This window comes from Mytilus edulis, chromosome 1, assembly GCF_963676685.1.
Source record: "Mytilus edulis chromosome 1, xbMytEdul2.2, whole genome shotgun sequence".
Classification (NCBI taxonomy): Eukaryota; Metazoa; Mollusca; class Bivalvia; order Mytilida; family Mytilidae; genus Mytilus; species Mytilus edulis.
The window spans coordinates 51475209-51491432 of record NC_092344.1 but is presented as its reverse complement, the minus strand read 5'-3'; the positions used below and the strand labels follow the sequence as shown (position 1 = coordinate 51491432).

At 29.3% G+C, this 16224-nt stretch overlaps 1 protein-coding gene across 1 annotated transcript; it reads right to left on the bottom strand.

Moving 5' to 3' along the window:
• Positions 1-1008: 1008 nt before the first annotated feature.
• On the bottom strand, positions 1009-4812 carry LOC139521415 (uncharacterized). The gene has a single exon (XM_071314910.1). The coding sequence runs from the start codon at positions 4810-4812 to the stop codon at positions 1009-1011; it is 3804 nt and encodes a 1267-aa protein (XP_071171011.1).
• Positions 4813-16224: the final 11412 nt, after the last annotated feature.

The window sequence follows — 16224 nt, the reverse complement described above, 5'->3', positions numbered from 1 at the left end:
AGGCCAGCACCAAAAGTGGATTTTAATATGAATGATGTTGTAATGTTATCCATTGATATATTACTTGCAATGGCAACAAAAGATATGTTGATTAAGCAAGGTATTATACCTGCTGATATTATGAAGTAATTTTTGTTTTTATAAAATGGCAAGTGCTTTAACAATGATGCTTGGTGGGGCAATAACAAATGCTTTTGCATTTTCAGGGAGTAATTATTTATTTTCACATATGGGTAGTAATGCAAATGAAGAGAAAATAAGACATGATAAAGCTATAGAAAAATTAGAAAAAGCACAAGCAGAATGGAATAAAAAAAGAATACAAAGATTAGATTTTATAAATGAACAATTACAAAAGGAACATCATGCGGTTCAGACTTTTGATGATGTTGACCAGGCAATGAAACTATACTATCGTGTCACGAATAAAAAATTTACTTCATTATCACCTAAACCTACATTAAGTGATTTTTATACTCCATCAGAAGACCAGAAAAATAGAGAGATTGCATTTGTTGTTGGTGGTATGGCATTAACTGGTTTTATTGTTTGGAAATTAAAATAAAAAATTGATAAAAATTAGAATCCCTAATTTCTTTACTTTTCCTGGTAAAACAGCAAAATTGCAGAAAAAAGTATGTACTATTCCTGTACTTTTTCTGTTTTTAGGGGGTATAGAGAAATAATAAAATAAAATAAAAAATTCTTAAAAAGAAATTTCAGGACATGGTTTTTCAAAAACATATTCATAAACTTTATCTGGTCTAATAAAAGCATCCCAACCAGGAGGAAACTTAGATAACTTTTTACCCTCAAACTTTTCCATTATTTCCATTTGTTTTGAAGTTAAAGGGCATTCTCCATCATCTCTTAAACAACATATCTGATAATCTGATAACATTATTCTTCCTAATATAACTTTAGCGTCAGGATCATCTTTCTCAGTATAAGCTTCAATCATTTTTTAGTCTTTTATTTTTTAAAATGAAAATTTAAATTATATAATTTTTAATATCCATAAGGAAAACTTCTAATTAGATTTTCATTTTCACAATATACCATTCTTTTATCAAACATATAATCATAAGCTTTAACTTGTTTAACTGTTTTAAGTTGATGATCTTTTCCTATTTTTATATTATTATATTTTACAGTTTCATATTTTTCATTTTCATCAGTAACTATTTTTATTTTTTTATCTAATGTAATCTTTTTTTCAACTTCAGCATTTAATCTAAAACCTTTACAACAGCTAACTAGTTTTTCTGTATCTAGTTTCATAGAATAATCTTTTGGACCAGCAGATATAAATTGTTTTATATGATTAGCGTTATGTTTTGAAACAATTTCATCTGTTAAATCTCCTAATTTATTTCCCATCATACTTTCTATCTTTTTACAAGCTTCAGAACCATCATCATTATAAATACAAGAATCTGTATCCATGTATAAAACTCTTTCTTGTAGAATATCCAATAGTTCGTATAATTTTAATCTAGCATGTGCTGTTGTAAACAAAGCTATATAAACATTTACACTTGGATTAGGTTTAGAGTATTCTTCTTTATTTTTATATTCTGTTAAAACAATATCTTCATCTAATATCATAGTACTTATATCTTTATATTTTTCATTAAATACTATTTTAGTTATATGTTCTAAAGTAAAACAATATTCTTTTTGTGTAAAATTATCTCTCATACCAAAATGTCCCCATAAATTATTTAAACATATTTTAGCTATAAATCTTAATCCTGAATTGTACTTAACTTTGTCAATATCTAAATCATAAGCAGTATTATCTATAATGTATTGTATTTTTGTTTTACATTCTTTATCGTTTTTACAATCATTTTTACAATATTTAGGATCACATTTACATCCTGAAGCTTCTTGTTTATATTTCATAAACGTATCTACATAAAGTTTAAATATATCTGTAGATGTTTTTTCAAAATGTTCTAGTTCATATATTTTTTGTAATTCATAACCTTTTTCTATTGCTTTATCTATTTCTATTGTAGACCATGTACCTACTATAACTCTTTCCTCATCAGAATGTATACATTTTTCATTTTTAATATTTTTACATTCTTTACATCTTTTTATTTCATGTATTTTATCATGTTTATTTAAAGTAGGATCGCTTGACGCATCTATGTGTTTCCTATGGGGACATTTAAAAGATATTTTATTCATACATGTTCTACATAATCCAAAAAGTAATTTATGTGTATTATCACTAGTTGATTGTTTATAAGGTAAAACAGGGTGATACAATCCTTTAGGTGGTAATATTTTACATTTCATTATTCCGAAATAATTATTTTTTATATAATCATCTACAGAAATATCTGTATATGTAATAGGATGTCCTATAGGATATTTACAATATTTATTTACTGATGGATACAGAGAACAAAAATCTACATATCTACCTTTTAAATCAGAAAGATTATTGTATAATTGAATAGTTTCTGTTCTTCCTCCATAAAATGCATCTCTTTTATCAATAGGTTTTAAATGTGGATCAACTTCAGGATATTTTTGTTGATCAAACTCACATTCCCATATTGTATGAATTTTTACATTTGGTTTTAGATAATCTTCAATTGTTTTAAGTCTTTCTTTAGTTTCATTATATAACTCTTTCATAGTTTTTTTATTTCTATCTTTTTTGCATATTTCTTCAGGACTATAACATTTTGGACATCCATGCCAATAACATCCAAAAAATTCATAAACATTACGCATTTTATTTTCTCTATCATAATAATAACCATCGACTTTATAACATTTATTATTAATGAATAATTTCTTTTCACCTCCTCTTTTAGCATGTTGAATCATTATATTATATTCTAAAGAAATATACTCTAACCATTGTATTGATTTTTGTGAATGTACTTCTTTAATTGTCATCTTTTTGTGAATTCCAATTGTTTCATTTGTCAACATTAATGTTTTAAATATTTTTGTGCAACATTGAGCAATTGTAATATATTGAAATGGGTCGATACAATTATTGGTTATATTTAAAAATAATTTTCTATATAAGGTACAACCTTTGGCAAGAATTAATACATCCAATAGACAATAATAAAATATTTCTTTATAGAATTTAAATTCTTTTTCTTTAACTTTATTATACCATTCATCAAATAATTCTTTATTTTTAATTGTCATAGTATTATAACCAAAATATTCTTTATCAGGATAAATTCCCTTATATTTTTGATTCTCTGTTGTATTAAAATAATGTGGAAAATAACCTTTGTTACCCACAAATCCAAATGTTTTTGGGAAAGCAGCTAATCCACATAATGTAAAATTTATAGAATCTATGAATCTTAAATTTATTCCTTTAATAAATATAAATGTTAATTTTAATCCTGAAGAAATAATACTATGTTCAATTTTATTTTTTATTATCCATCCTAAAATCGGTTGCATATCATAACCTTTTCCATAATGTGAAATAAAAGTGTAGTCTTTAAATTTGTCTCTTATGAAATATTTACAAAAGTTGTCTATTACAGAATTTCCTATAGGGGTTTCATATTCCCTAAAGGGAATTTTTTCTACATCACTAAAACAATCATCTATGTTTAATTCTAACAAGTTTAAATTATCAATATTGAAATCACATTTAAATACTTTTACATAGTTATTTTTAAAACAATAAATATTTTCTAAATCGTAAGCTATACAAAAATTCATTATATGTATTCCTGTTTCTTGATTTGCTTCAAAATCAAAATATATATATTTATTATTTTTTACTTGTTTTGGTACTGATGGTTTCATATAACATAAGTGTTCTTCATTACTTTCCGTGTATTTTTCATAACATATTAAACATATTTTTTCACCACATTTGTGATTTTTCCCTATAGGGCCTGTATATGTTTTGTTACATTTATCACAAATATGTTGTTTTCTGATAGTTGTTACTGTGTTATCTTTGCATGTATGTTGTTCAGTATAACCAATTAAACATACTTTACAAAACCTACGTTTAGCTAAAAATCCTGTTATATTTGTTATAGTGTCAAAGTGTTCATCATGATAATATAAATATATTTGTTCATTATATTCTTCATTACCATTATATACAATATATTCTGTACTATTTGATGTAAAAACAATTATCCTAATATTAAGATAATTTTCAAAAGCTTTTAAATCATCTAAATTATTACCTTCTTCTTTTATTTCTACTCCTGATTGTTCATGTAAATCTTCAGCAACTCTTTTTTGTAATGGTCTACCCTCTTTAATGTGTTTTAATTGTGAGTTTGTAAAATTTTCTAACAACTTGTTTGAAGCTAAAGAAGTTACAATTGCCCTTGATAAACATATTGTATCATCATTTTTTATTTGGATAATACTTCTTTTATTTATGACATCTAATATTTTTAAAGCTTTACCTTTTCCTCTTTTATTGGGTATAATAGTAACTTCAAAAATAACTTCTTCTAAATTTAATTCTTCAGCACTATTTAATAATCTTTCCATTTGATCCATGAATAACTTTTTAACTGTATTATATGTTCTTATAGGCCAGCCTTTATGTTTAGTACTTATGATTTCATGAATAGGTACTATTTTAATTCTTCCATTAGGGTAATCTTTTATGGAATAGTCTACCATGTGATCAAAAGCATTTGTAAATGTTTCTTGTTTTTCATCCTTTAGACTAATTTTATAATTAAATACATAAATACTTGCTTTATGTTTATATTCTTTTGTCAAAACAAGTTTATATGAATCTCCTAGCTTGGATAAAATTTTATCCTTTTTTGCCTCCATTTTTTAAGAAAACATTTTAGTTACTTAAAAATGTCTAAAACAAATCTAACAAATAAATTAGCAGATGAATTACATCATAGAGTTATAAAATCTTTTCCTAAAAGACGTGTTTATGTTAATTCAATAGATCAAACATGGGCAGTTGATTTGATAGATATACAACAATATTCAAAACAAAATAAACACTATAAATATTTATTAGCAGTTATAGATGTTTTTAGTAAATATGGTTGGTTGATTCCATTGAAAAATAAAACAGGAGTAGCAGTGAGTGAAGCATTTAAAACATTATTTAAAGAAAGAAAACCAATATATATTTGGTCAGATAAAGGATCCGAATTTTATAATCGACAAGTAAAAGAATTGTTAAAAGATAATAACATAAAGTTATATTCAACTGAGAATGAAGAAAAATCCAGTGTAGTGGAACGATGGATAGGAACAATGAAACAACATATGTATAAATACTTTACTGCTAATGAAACTTTAAAATATTATGATATATTAGATAAATTAGTTAAAAATTATAATAATACAGTACATTCTTCAATTAAAATGACACCTGTTCAAGCAAGTAAATTAAAAAATGAATTAACAGTGTATAAAAATTTATATCCAGAAAAGGAAGAGAAAATTAAAAAACCTAAATTTAAAGCAGGTACTAGAGTAAGAATAACAAAAAAGAAGGGTAAATTTGAAAAGGGTTATACTACTCGTTGGACTAAAGAAATATTTGTAATTGAAAAAGTTTTAAATACAATTCCTTTTACTTATAAAATAATTGATTTAAAAGGCGAAGAAATAACAGGTGCTTTCTATGAACAAGAATTAATGATGACTAAGTTTTAGATCTTTCTAAATGAAAGGTGCCACATGTGGAGCAGGGTCCGCTTACCCTTCCAGAGCACCTGAGATCACCCCGGTTTTTGGTGGGGTTCGTGTTTCTCAGTCTTTAGGTTTTTTTCTGTGTTGTATTTTGTGTTCTGTTGTTTGTCTGTTTGTCTGTTTCTTTTTTAGCCATGGCTTTGTCGATTTACTTTTTACTTATGAGATATAACGTCCCTTTGGTTTTTCGCTCCTCCTTTACTTACGGTTAATTTATTACCAAAACAATAATCAGTTTCAAAATTTTAATTTGAAAACAAAAGTGCAATGAATACATACAAATCAAACACTATAAACATAATATCACTGTTCAAAGTTAGAACTGTCACATCCACTAAAAGTTACCCGGTTATGCATAACCGTTTCTAAATATAGCATTGAGAAATAGTCATTCCTTATACGGAATATATACAAAGTTGTCCCAGCCACTGATCATGTATAATTACTCCTTATATGGAATAAGAAAATCAATATCACATATACTATATTAAAAACACAATTACAGATTGAGAAAGTTCTAAGTTTCTAAATATAGCATTTAAAAAAGTCACTCGGAAGCAGTCAGTGTAAGTGTATCGTCTTGCGATGATTGAAGAGTATTGGTGGTTGGTAGAACCACAGGTCCTCTCCAGAATGCATTGAAATCTGGAATTTGTAGCATGATTTCAATTTCTTTTAGTTTTCTCAAAATGAAATTTAGAGGTAATCCCACATTTAAAAAATTAGGGTATCCGTGAAGAACCTTTGCGAGAGCACGTAGCTTCCTCGCGTGGTCATCGGAATACCCTGTCTTCTCTTTTAACCATGTAGCCCAAGATTGTTGAATTCTTCCTTCTTTCCTTTCATTTTCCAGCCAGGCTTTGGTAAGATTTAAAAACTGTCCAAAACTAATATGAATTAAAAGTGTTTGAGCATCCTGCCGTTTTAAATTTCGTATCCCTTTATTTAATTTTTCCACAATGATCGTCTCACTCTCATTGTCAAAATGCAAATAACCGTCGCAGAATGTTTCTCTAGAAATTGTGCGGTTAATATCAGCAATGTTGTCTGTTAGATATTTGTGCAGTTCTAGGGGGGTCATTTTTTCCTTATTCACTTTTCCATAAACGTCACTAAGCCGTTGTTTAGGTTTTTTAGGAAGCTTCGGCATCTTTCCGGTTGGTCCATTTGAATCAATTTCGTTAACCAACAATCCCATATTGTGATAGTAAATTCTATAATCATTAATCAATTGTTTTTGGGTAACAGTCCATTGTTGTTCTGATTCCATATCTGCTTCACGTTCACACTGATTTGAAGGTAAAATTAATGTCTCACCACTGTTAATTTGAAACGAAAGACCGCACCAGTCTGCTATATGTTTACATGTGATGACAACATTGTCTAGGCAACATGTAAACATACTCTTGACAACCATGTAAATATTTCCAATGATCGATTTAGTCTATAGCACTTCACAAATGTAAAAAGCAATTTAAGTTGTAGTCGTATTGATCCGTTTTATTACTAGACTTTATTGATAGAATTAATTAAAAATAACAATTTACATTGTCTAGGCAACATGTAAACATACTCTTGACAACCATGTAAATATTTCCAATGATCGATTTAGTCTATTTAAAAGTCATGTCCTATTAAATAGCAAATGTAAAAAGCAATTTAAGTTGTAGTCGTATTGATCCGTTTTATTACTAGACTATATTGATAAAATTAATTAAAAATCAAGGTTGGGGCGCACTGGGGATTTTTTTTCTCTTAAATCCCACAGAATTTTTTCTCTGCCTGTTATCCCGGTTTTTTTTTTGGGAGTAAGAAAATTTGGTGTTTTTTGGGGTGTTTTTTTGCTTTGTTTTATATGAAAATTTAGGGCTCTTTTACTTGAAATGAGGGTAATTTTTTGGGGGTCAAATTTTTTTTTTTGGAGGGGGGGATGCTGGAGTCGTTCAAGTACTATACTACTCCCCTTAGGGAAAAAAATAAGTTTTATAAAAAACCCCAGGATTAAGGTTTTGGTGTGCTCTTTACAAAAAAATTTTTTTATTTTTTTATGGGGGGTATAAATACAAAGTGTGTTTTTTTTTCTTCTTAATTTTGAAGTTAAAAATCACACAAAAATGTTGGTAAAATTTTTATTTTGGATGTAAAAAGGGGTTTTTTTCTTTAAAATGGGGGGCCAAAAATTGAAGATAATTTTTTTTTTTTTTGTGGGGGGCTAAAGGAGTGGTATATTGTGTTATCTTTTACTAAGATAAAAGGTATATAATTGTATTATATGTCTCTGCTTAGGCTAATGATGACTTTTCAATACTGTAACAGTTTATTTTTTACTGAAGTAGACAAGCTTAAAGTAACCAAACCATTTTAGTATGTTAAAAATTTATCAAATATGAACAAAGAGGTTCATTTAATGACCAAAAACACAATTTTAGATTTTTTTCATTGTAATCAGAATGTAATCAAAAAGTAATCATGATTACAGGGTATTTTGAAAAGTAATTGATTAAATTAAATTACATGTAATCAGATTTTTGGCTGATTAATGATTACACTGATTACTTGAAAAAATGTAATCAATTACAGCTGATTAACGATTACAATTACAATTACCCCAAGTCTGTCCAAAACCATAACAGAAATATCAAAAATAAATACATGAATGTTGGATGTACAAAATACCGAGACACGTAATATAGCAATGCAAATTCACACTCGGTATAAAAGAGGGACGAAAGATACCAAAGGGACAGTCAAACTCATAAATCTAAAACAAACTGACAACATTTATATTATTTATTATTATAATGAATTACAACATCATATTTAAATCCCCTTATAACAGTCATATTCGGGAATATGACAATGACGGTATTAAACGGCAGTTTATAATTATTTTGACAAAAAACGATAAGCCATAACACATTATTCAACCGAAGCCATAACAGAAACATTAAAATAAATACATGAATGTTGGATGTACAAAATACCGAGAAATGTCGTATAGAAATGTATAATGTTGTAATTTCAAACCTTATTTTAACTTTTATCTTTGGAGACGTCCCAATTCCTTAAGATAGTAATTAAAATAAATATCTTTATAAAAGTCAAGTGCTATACAGTTTATCTCTTCATTTCTTTTATAACGAAATTCTAATAAAAAGTTCAGAAAATCCCCTCAAAATAGATTATCGCCTTACGAATAAACCCCTGAAGTTGCAACACAAGTTGGAATACTCTGCTTTGAGTTATCTGACCCAATAATTCAACAATAGAACCCCACAGTTTTTTGTTTTGTGTAATTTTTCTACTGACCCTTATAATATCGTGCTGTGTTGGCATTTAGAGGGATTTTGATATCACAGATTTGTCCAACATCTTGAATGTTGTAATTCAATGTACGCAAAACTCTTCCTCCGTCCAGATTGTCTTGTATAGGAGAATAACAGGAATTATGACCTGCAAGTAATTATTATTATAATGAATCATTATTGAAGACACGCTACTATCAGAATAGTAAGCAACAGTCAAAGCTTTACTTTGCCGTAGTCTCTCTCACATCTAATGTATTGCTCTGTGTTTAGTAAAGATTCCTGTTCTCATACTTTCAAAAGTGTAATTCACTTACAGTAACTGTACGACAAAAATTCGTGAAGCCTCTTCAAAATAGTAGAAGCCAGATAATACTGTTGTATTTATGCATTTTATATACAGACGTATTTACACTTGTATTCAAAAAATGCCCCAATTACCTAAAATGAAACAAGTTCTTGCAAAATTGTGCATAACAATTAAAACAACTTGACCTCATCATTATAGTGATTATTCCTTGACGTCAGAAGGTTATTCGGAGACAAATCTAGATTCATTGGGAAACAAAATACCGCTAAACACCAAAAAGAATTTTTGAATTGCTTATCAGAAAATTGTGGTGTTTAAAATTTTCAGTTCTCCTAAAACACCCATGATTTTAGAATAAATAAACACTGATATTAATAAATGATGCTCAATGGGGTTTACATATTTTTGGTATTATACGTGCTATCGTCAGTTATCATTATTGTCCATTAACGTTTACCAAAAAGCATTTTCCAAAAAAAAAAAATTGAGCAGGTTTGCGTATCTTGTTAAAACGGTTATAAATGAAATTGCCTTCGTACCAACATGATTGCTTAGCCTAAAAATAAAACGCTAGTTTTTTTTTGAATAAAAATGAGGAGATGTATTATGATCGCCCATGAGACAACTATCCACTAGCTTTCATATGCCGTGAATGTCCATTATCTTATAAACAGTTACAGATAGAGGAAAGGTGAAAGTGGCAATAAATAAAAAATGTCAAAATCTACTTTCTGTCTATGTAAACCCAAACTTTTAAATGACTTCTTAATGAAGTTATTGTCCTTTAAGTCAAATGAAGCTTAAAATAAAAAATATTGTTTAATACGTTTAATAAAAGTTACTTGAATAGCTTAATATTACTATAAAAAAACATGAGCTTTCTTGTAAAAAAATCCTTAATATTATCAAAATCCTTATACATGTACTTCAATTGTGTTGTTATCTTTCTAAAATTTTCCAATATGCATTGACCTTACCTACTAGACCTCTTGTTAGGATTTCGACAACTACACAGCTCAAGTACGAGGGGATAACCGTGATGAAAGAATATAATAACAAACTACATGGAAAGGTAAATAGTAATAATTGAACAAATTAAATACACCCAATCATTTAAGAACTGCTAAGGGAAAATTCATGGGAACGCTTTGAAAATATGAAAACAAATGTCATGGCTCTGTCAATACACTTTTTAACGTTTCATAAGTGCACGGCGTAGATTGTATATCATTATAAAGATCAGTCGACAATATACTCAAAATATAATAAGCTTGCGATTAACAATCATCAATGTACTGTTGATTTTCGTTAATACCTAACAGATTTATAATAAATAACACAAAAAAAAAAACAAAAAAAAATGAGTGCAAACAGGACTGAGTTCAGTATATATGCATGCATTGGTTAAATAATTTTAAGAACATTATAATTACAAGAAAAACATTCCGTATGTCTTGATATGAATATTTTTAAAATCTTTTTTTGGGGATATTTTGCCTATTTTCATGAAAACAGTAATAGATAGAAATAAAATGAAATCGAATAAGGCAATATAGATGATTTTGTTTGTGCAATCCTTATAGGAAAAAAAAAATATACAACTTTTACGGTATAAAATTATCAATGGAGTAAGATTCCAATGGTACTGTAACCAATAATAATGTAAATGCTTACAGGAAAGAAGTTGTGTTGGTTCAATGGCAACAATATATGAACCATATAAATAAAAGTTAACTCGGGATAGATAATACACTTGGAAATCCTACATATAAACTAAGTACGCTTACGAATCAGGAGATCCTGGAAAACCACAAATCGGTTCTAATCTACTTTGGTGTTAATCCAAAGGATGAAGACCAGGATCTTCCATCCTTATATTAGATTCATAAGCTTCTTAAGAATCCTTATAAGGAAAGGTATATTGCAGGCTTTCCAAGTGTTCCACTAAACCCTTTTCTAAAGTTCTTACTGTCATACTCACTTCAGTTAAAGAAGGACTTCAGAAATATTCCGAATCGGCATATTCAAGAAGTGGTGTTAATCAGATGTGGATACTGAAAAATTCAAAAGAGTTATTGGTCAATTTACAATCTCAATCATTAAAACATTGTACCAACATTAAAACCTTTGATTTTTCAACTCTTTATACCACTATTCCACATACTAAACTTAAAGCTCGACTGTAAGAATTCGTCAGCTTATGTTTCTTTAACAAAAAGGGCACTTGACGTTTTAAATATATAGTTTTTGCAGGAATTCAGCTTACTTTGTGAAAAATTGTACAGAGTCAAGCAAAAAATACACCAAGGAGGATATCACTGCCGTGCTGGACTTTTTAATTGACAACATATTTGTTGCATTTGGAGGTTTGGTCTTCCAACAGACTATTGGAATCCCAACGGGTACCAATTGCGCTCCTCTACTGGCAGATTTGTTTTTGTAATCATATGAAGCAGAATTTATCCAAGAGCTTGTACAGAAAGGAGATATATTGATGATGTACTTTCTCCTAATAATAATAGATTCAGTGATCACTTACATTTAAAAATATCCAAGTGAACTTAAAATTAAAGATACTACCGACACAGATAAATCTGCTTCATATTTAGACCTTTTTCTCGAAAGGACTACTGATAGAAGGTTAAATACCAAAGTGTATGACAAACGCGATGATTTTAATTTTCCTATAGTCAACTTTCCATTTCTGTATAGCAACATCCCAGCGGCACCAGCATATGGAGTATATGTGTCTCAATTGATACGTTATTATATAGCTAGCTCAAAGTACGTTGATTTTGTTGAACGAGGAATAGTGCTTTCTCAAAAGTTGCTAAGACAAGGCTATGAATCAATCAAATTAAGGTCATCACTCGAGAAATTTAACGGTCGCCATCATGAGCTGATTAGCCATTATGACAAATGTGTGTCAGAAATCATATCTGATATTCTTCCTTAGTCATAATAACCTTCCATCATTACCAAACTGAACAAAGAAATACCACGACGGGTGCCATATACGTTGCAGGAAATGCTTACCCTTATGGAGCACCTGATTTCACTCCCGGTTTTTAGTGGAGTTCGTGTTGTTCCTTATATATTATCTATAACTCTTGATGTAAATGTCTTTTGGTTTTGTGAGTCTTTGTTTACTCCTTGGTTTTGATTGTTATTGTCTTACATTGATGTGTAAAATGTGACAGTGAAATCATATTGAAACTAGATTTAAACATAGAAAATTTAAAAACTGATTCAAGTAGCATATATAAATCATTGTTCTGTATAGCATTAACAACATCTTATATGTCCGCATGTAGATTTAGTTGTTAATTATATACTTTTTTTTCTAGTCCAAAAGTGTGCAGTGAAAAAGTTGAAATACATGCAGATCATTTCCCAGATACACAAGTGAACTTGTAATTAAGAGATGCACAAAAAACATTGAAAGCAGAGGTATGTTTATAGTGAGTAAATCAAATAGAAATATTATGAAAAGATATCTGAATATATACCAGAAGATTGTTCAATAAAATTCCTTTCATAAAGTTGGAAGTCTTTCTGTTATCAACAAGGTATCATTTTTAATATTCAATATGTTACAAAACAATTTACACCACACCTAAATGTTAATGTCACTTAGCAATAATGATGCTACTGTTACACGCATTGAAATATATTCTATTCTCCCGTCAAAGAATTTAAACTGTGCTGTCGAAGGTTTGAAACTTAGTTATGAGCGAGAAGCAAAGTGATTTGACGAGCAACCAATAGGTGTTAATTAAACATTTACACCTGTGTGTTGTTAAATTAACAAGTACTAGGTGAAAATTTTACTGCATACATTGTATTTGATGAAGGACAGGGGATAGTTAAATAATGTTGTGTGAAAACATTCATTTGTTGATTCAAAACCCCTCCCTTTACCGGGTTGCGCTTGAACCAAATACTGAGAAGTAAGTCAGTCCATGCTGATAAATTCATTGGTTTAAAACTGATCAGATTCCATAGGGGCCAAAATATACTTGAAAAAGGTTTGGGAAAATAACCACAATTTAGTTAAACAAAACTCTTCTAATTAGGAGCTGATTGGTTATTTCAAATGTATTACAAAATCTTATTGGATTATTAGTATGCTCTCAAAAAAAAATGTTTAAATTAAAAGCACATGCAACAGTGACTTGGGAACCCCATTGTTGATTGGATAAATCAAAGACATGGTCTCAAAAATAGGAGAATACATTTACAAGCATTCCAAAACTTCTTGTGTCCTATTTATCTCTTTAAACATAATTGATTCTTTAACTAGGTACTCCGAAATGTTCGTTTTTGCTCGGCATTTTTGCATGAAATTAATTCAATGCAATTATTGATTAAAGCGCAGTTGATTGGGTTTTTAGAGATGAGTTGAAAGTGCAATGTTGTAATACAACAGCTCATAAGTATTATAAAGGGCAACCTCTTTCAAAAATATAATTATGATAATTTCTTGATATAATTGTGGTCTTGCTAGGCATAGAAATTTGAATTATCATTTTATTATATATTTTTTTTGTATTGTCAAAAAGGAGGACTTTAACATGCTTGAAAGAAACGAAAAGACATATTTGAAAATAAACATGAACATGTGTATCATAACTGTAAAAATATAGTACAGGTCACTAGCTGTCAAATTTATATTCACCGATTTAACTAACATTCTCATATTTGATTTATAACACTGTAAATTTAAAACATTTATCAAAATTATAAAAAGAAGTCTAAGATAAACAATATACCCGGCATGGACTCGAAAATATGTAGCTTCGTTTTGTGTGTATTTTAGTCCTGACGTCATCTAATTAACTATTGCATTGACAACCCCCACCCTGGAAGACCTCTGATTGCCATATAAGCGATATACACATAATTATCGATATTAATAAATATCAGACTCGGTCATTTGGATTTCTCTATGCCTGTTTAATTTCATACCATAGATTCAAAATATATGATCATCATCGTATTTACCTTTATAAGAATGATTGTGTGGATCGAATCCGACAATCAAATGATTTACCGTTGTTTCACTTCAATGTTGACATTCATTTTCTTTGAATATATGAACACGCACAATAGTAAGGTGACCAAACCCAATGTTGTTTTAGATTTAATCGTCAAACATACTATATGGCTATATTATATATCATTGGATTCGGAAAAATGAGTACTATTGAAATATCGATGTCGTCAAAAAGAAATGTGGGTACAGTTTTGCATAAAATAAGGTCAAAGATCAAATTCTGTTTTTTATTTTTTTTCTTCCATACTCAGTTGTTGGCATGACACGGGTTATGTTCTTCTCATATATGTTATGATGGTATGATACTAAACCCCTAACGGGAAGGATTGTGCCTGATGTTCATATGATGAAATCATAATCTTTCAGTCAGTTTAATTGAAGTCTGGAGCAGGCATGTCATTTAACTGCTAGTAGTCTGTTGTTATTTATGTATTATTGTCATTTTGTTTATTTGCTTTGGTTATATCTTCTGACATCAGACTCTGACTTCTCTTGGACTGAATTTTAATGTGCGTATTGTTATGCGTTAACTTTTCTACATTGGCTAGAGGTATAGAGGGAGGGTTGAGATCTCACAAACATGTTTAACCCCGCCGCATTTTTTCGCCCGTCCCAAGTCAGGAGCCTCTGGCCTTTGTTAGTCTTGTATTATTTTAATTTTAGTTTCTTGTGTACAATTTGGAAATTAGTATGGCGTTCATTATCACTGGACTAGTATATATTTGTTTAGGGGCCAGCTGAAGAACGCCTCCGGGTGCGGGAATTTCTCGCTACATTGAAGACCTGTTGGTGACCTTCTGCTGTTGTTTTTTTCAATGGTCGGGTTGTTGTCTTTTTGGCACATTCCCCATTTCCATTCTCAATTTAATTTCAAAATTTGAAGATATATACAACAATTTAGGTTAAATTTCAGATACAGACATTTTTTTAATATTATTTTTACCTGAAGCCTACTATCAAATTCTTTATTTCTTATAAAACCAAGTTAAAGGTACAAAGAAAGATATTTTTACATATAATAACATACAGATCATGAAGGCGTATTTTGCATATTAAGCTCATTTATGTAATTCATTAAAACTAAAAAGAACTCAATACCTCGAAAACAGTTACAATTCAAACATCCAATCAAAGTGAATTTGCATAGTTTGCAGCAATTTTAGCCCTTTTCAGCATTACACGACTAAGGGATTCTAGGAAATATATAGTAAGGGTCCACCTAAAAAGCGCCTTTTCATTTGTTATGCTTGCAGCGCCACCTGTTCCCCTTGGGGCTTTTATAACGGTTTTTTTCTGTTGCCATGTCGGTCCATGTACTGTTAAAATGTCCAAGAGTCTGTCTAAAACAAAGTAGCCATCTATAAAAGGTGATCGAATATTCTCAGAAAATTGAAGCATATCGAGTATGTAAACTGGCAACCACTTTCAATAATTGGAAATGTTAGTTACAAAAACATAAGGTTATATTGAGATGACAATCTCAAGGAAGTGACCAATTTCCCTCTCGCTCTGTTCTTACATTTGACAGCAAAATGCCTACTGCTTCATGGAACCTATCCCAGTATCTGAATGTAAGTGATACCGCACATCACTATTGCATATATATATCTTGAAGAGGCTGTATATGAACTTCGAATAGCTCCGTCATATTGTAGGACTTGTGTGTCTGGCTTGAATTGCTGAAATAATACTTCTGAGATAAATGAATTTGATATTATTGATTTACAAATATATGAAATATCATATAAATGTTAATTATTTTACATTTTGCTTTAAAAGAAATTGATTAAATTGAATGGAAGCTCTATTAAATGCAAAGTATTCGTAGTTTTAATCTTTTACATAATCTCTATAAT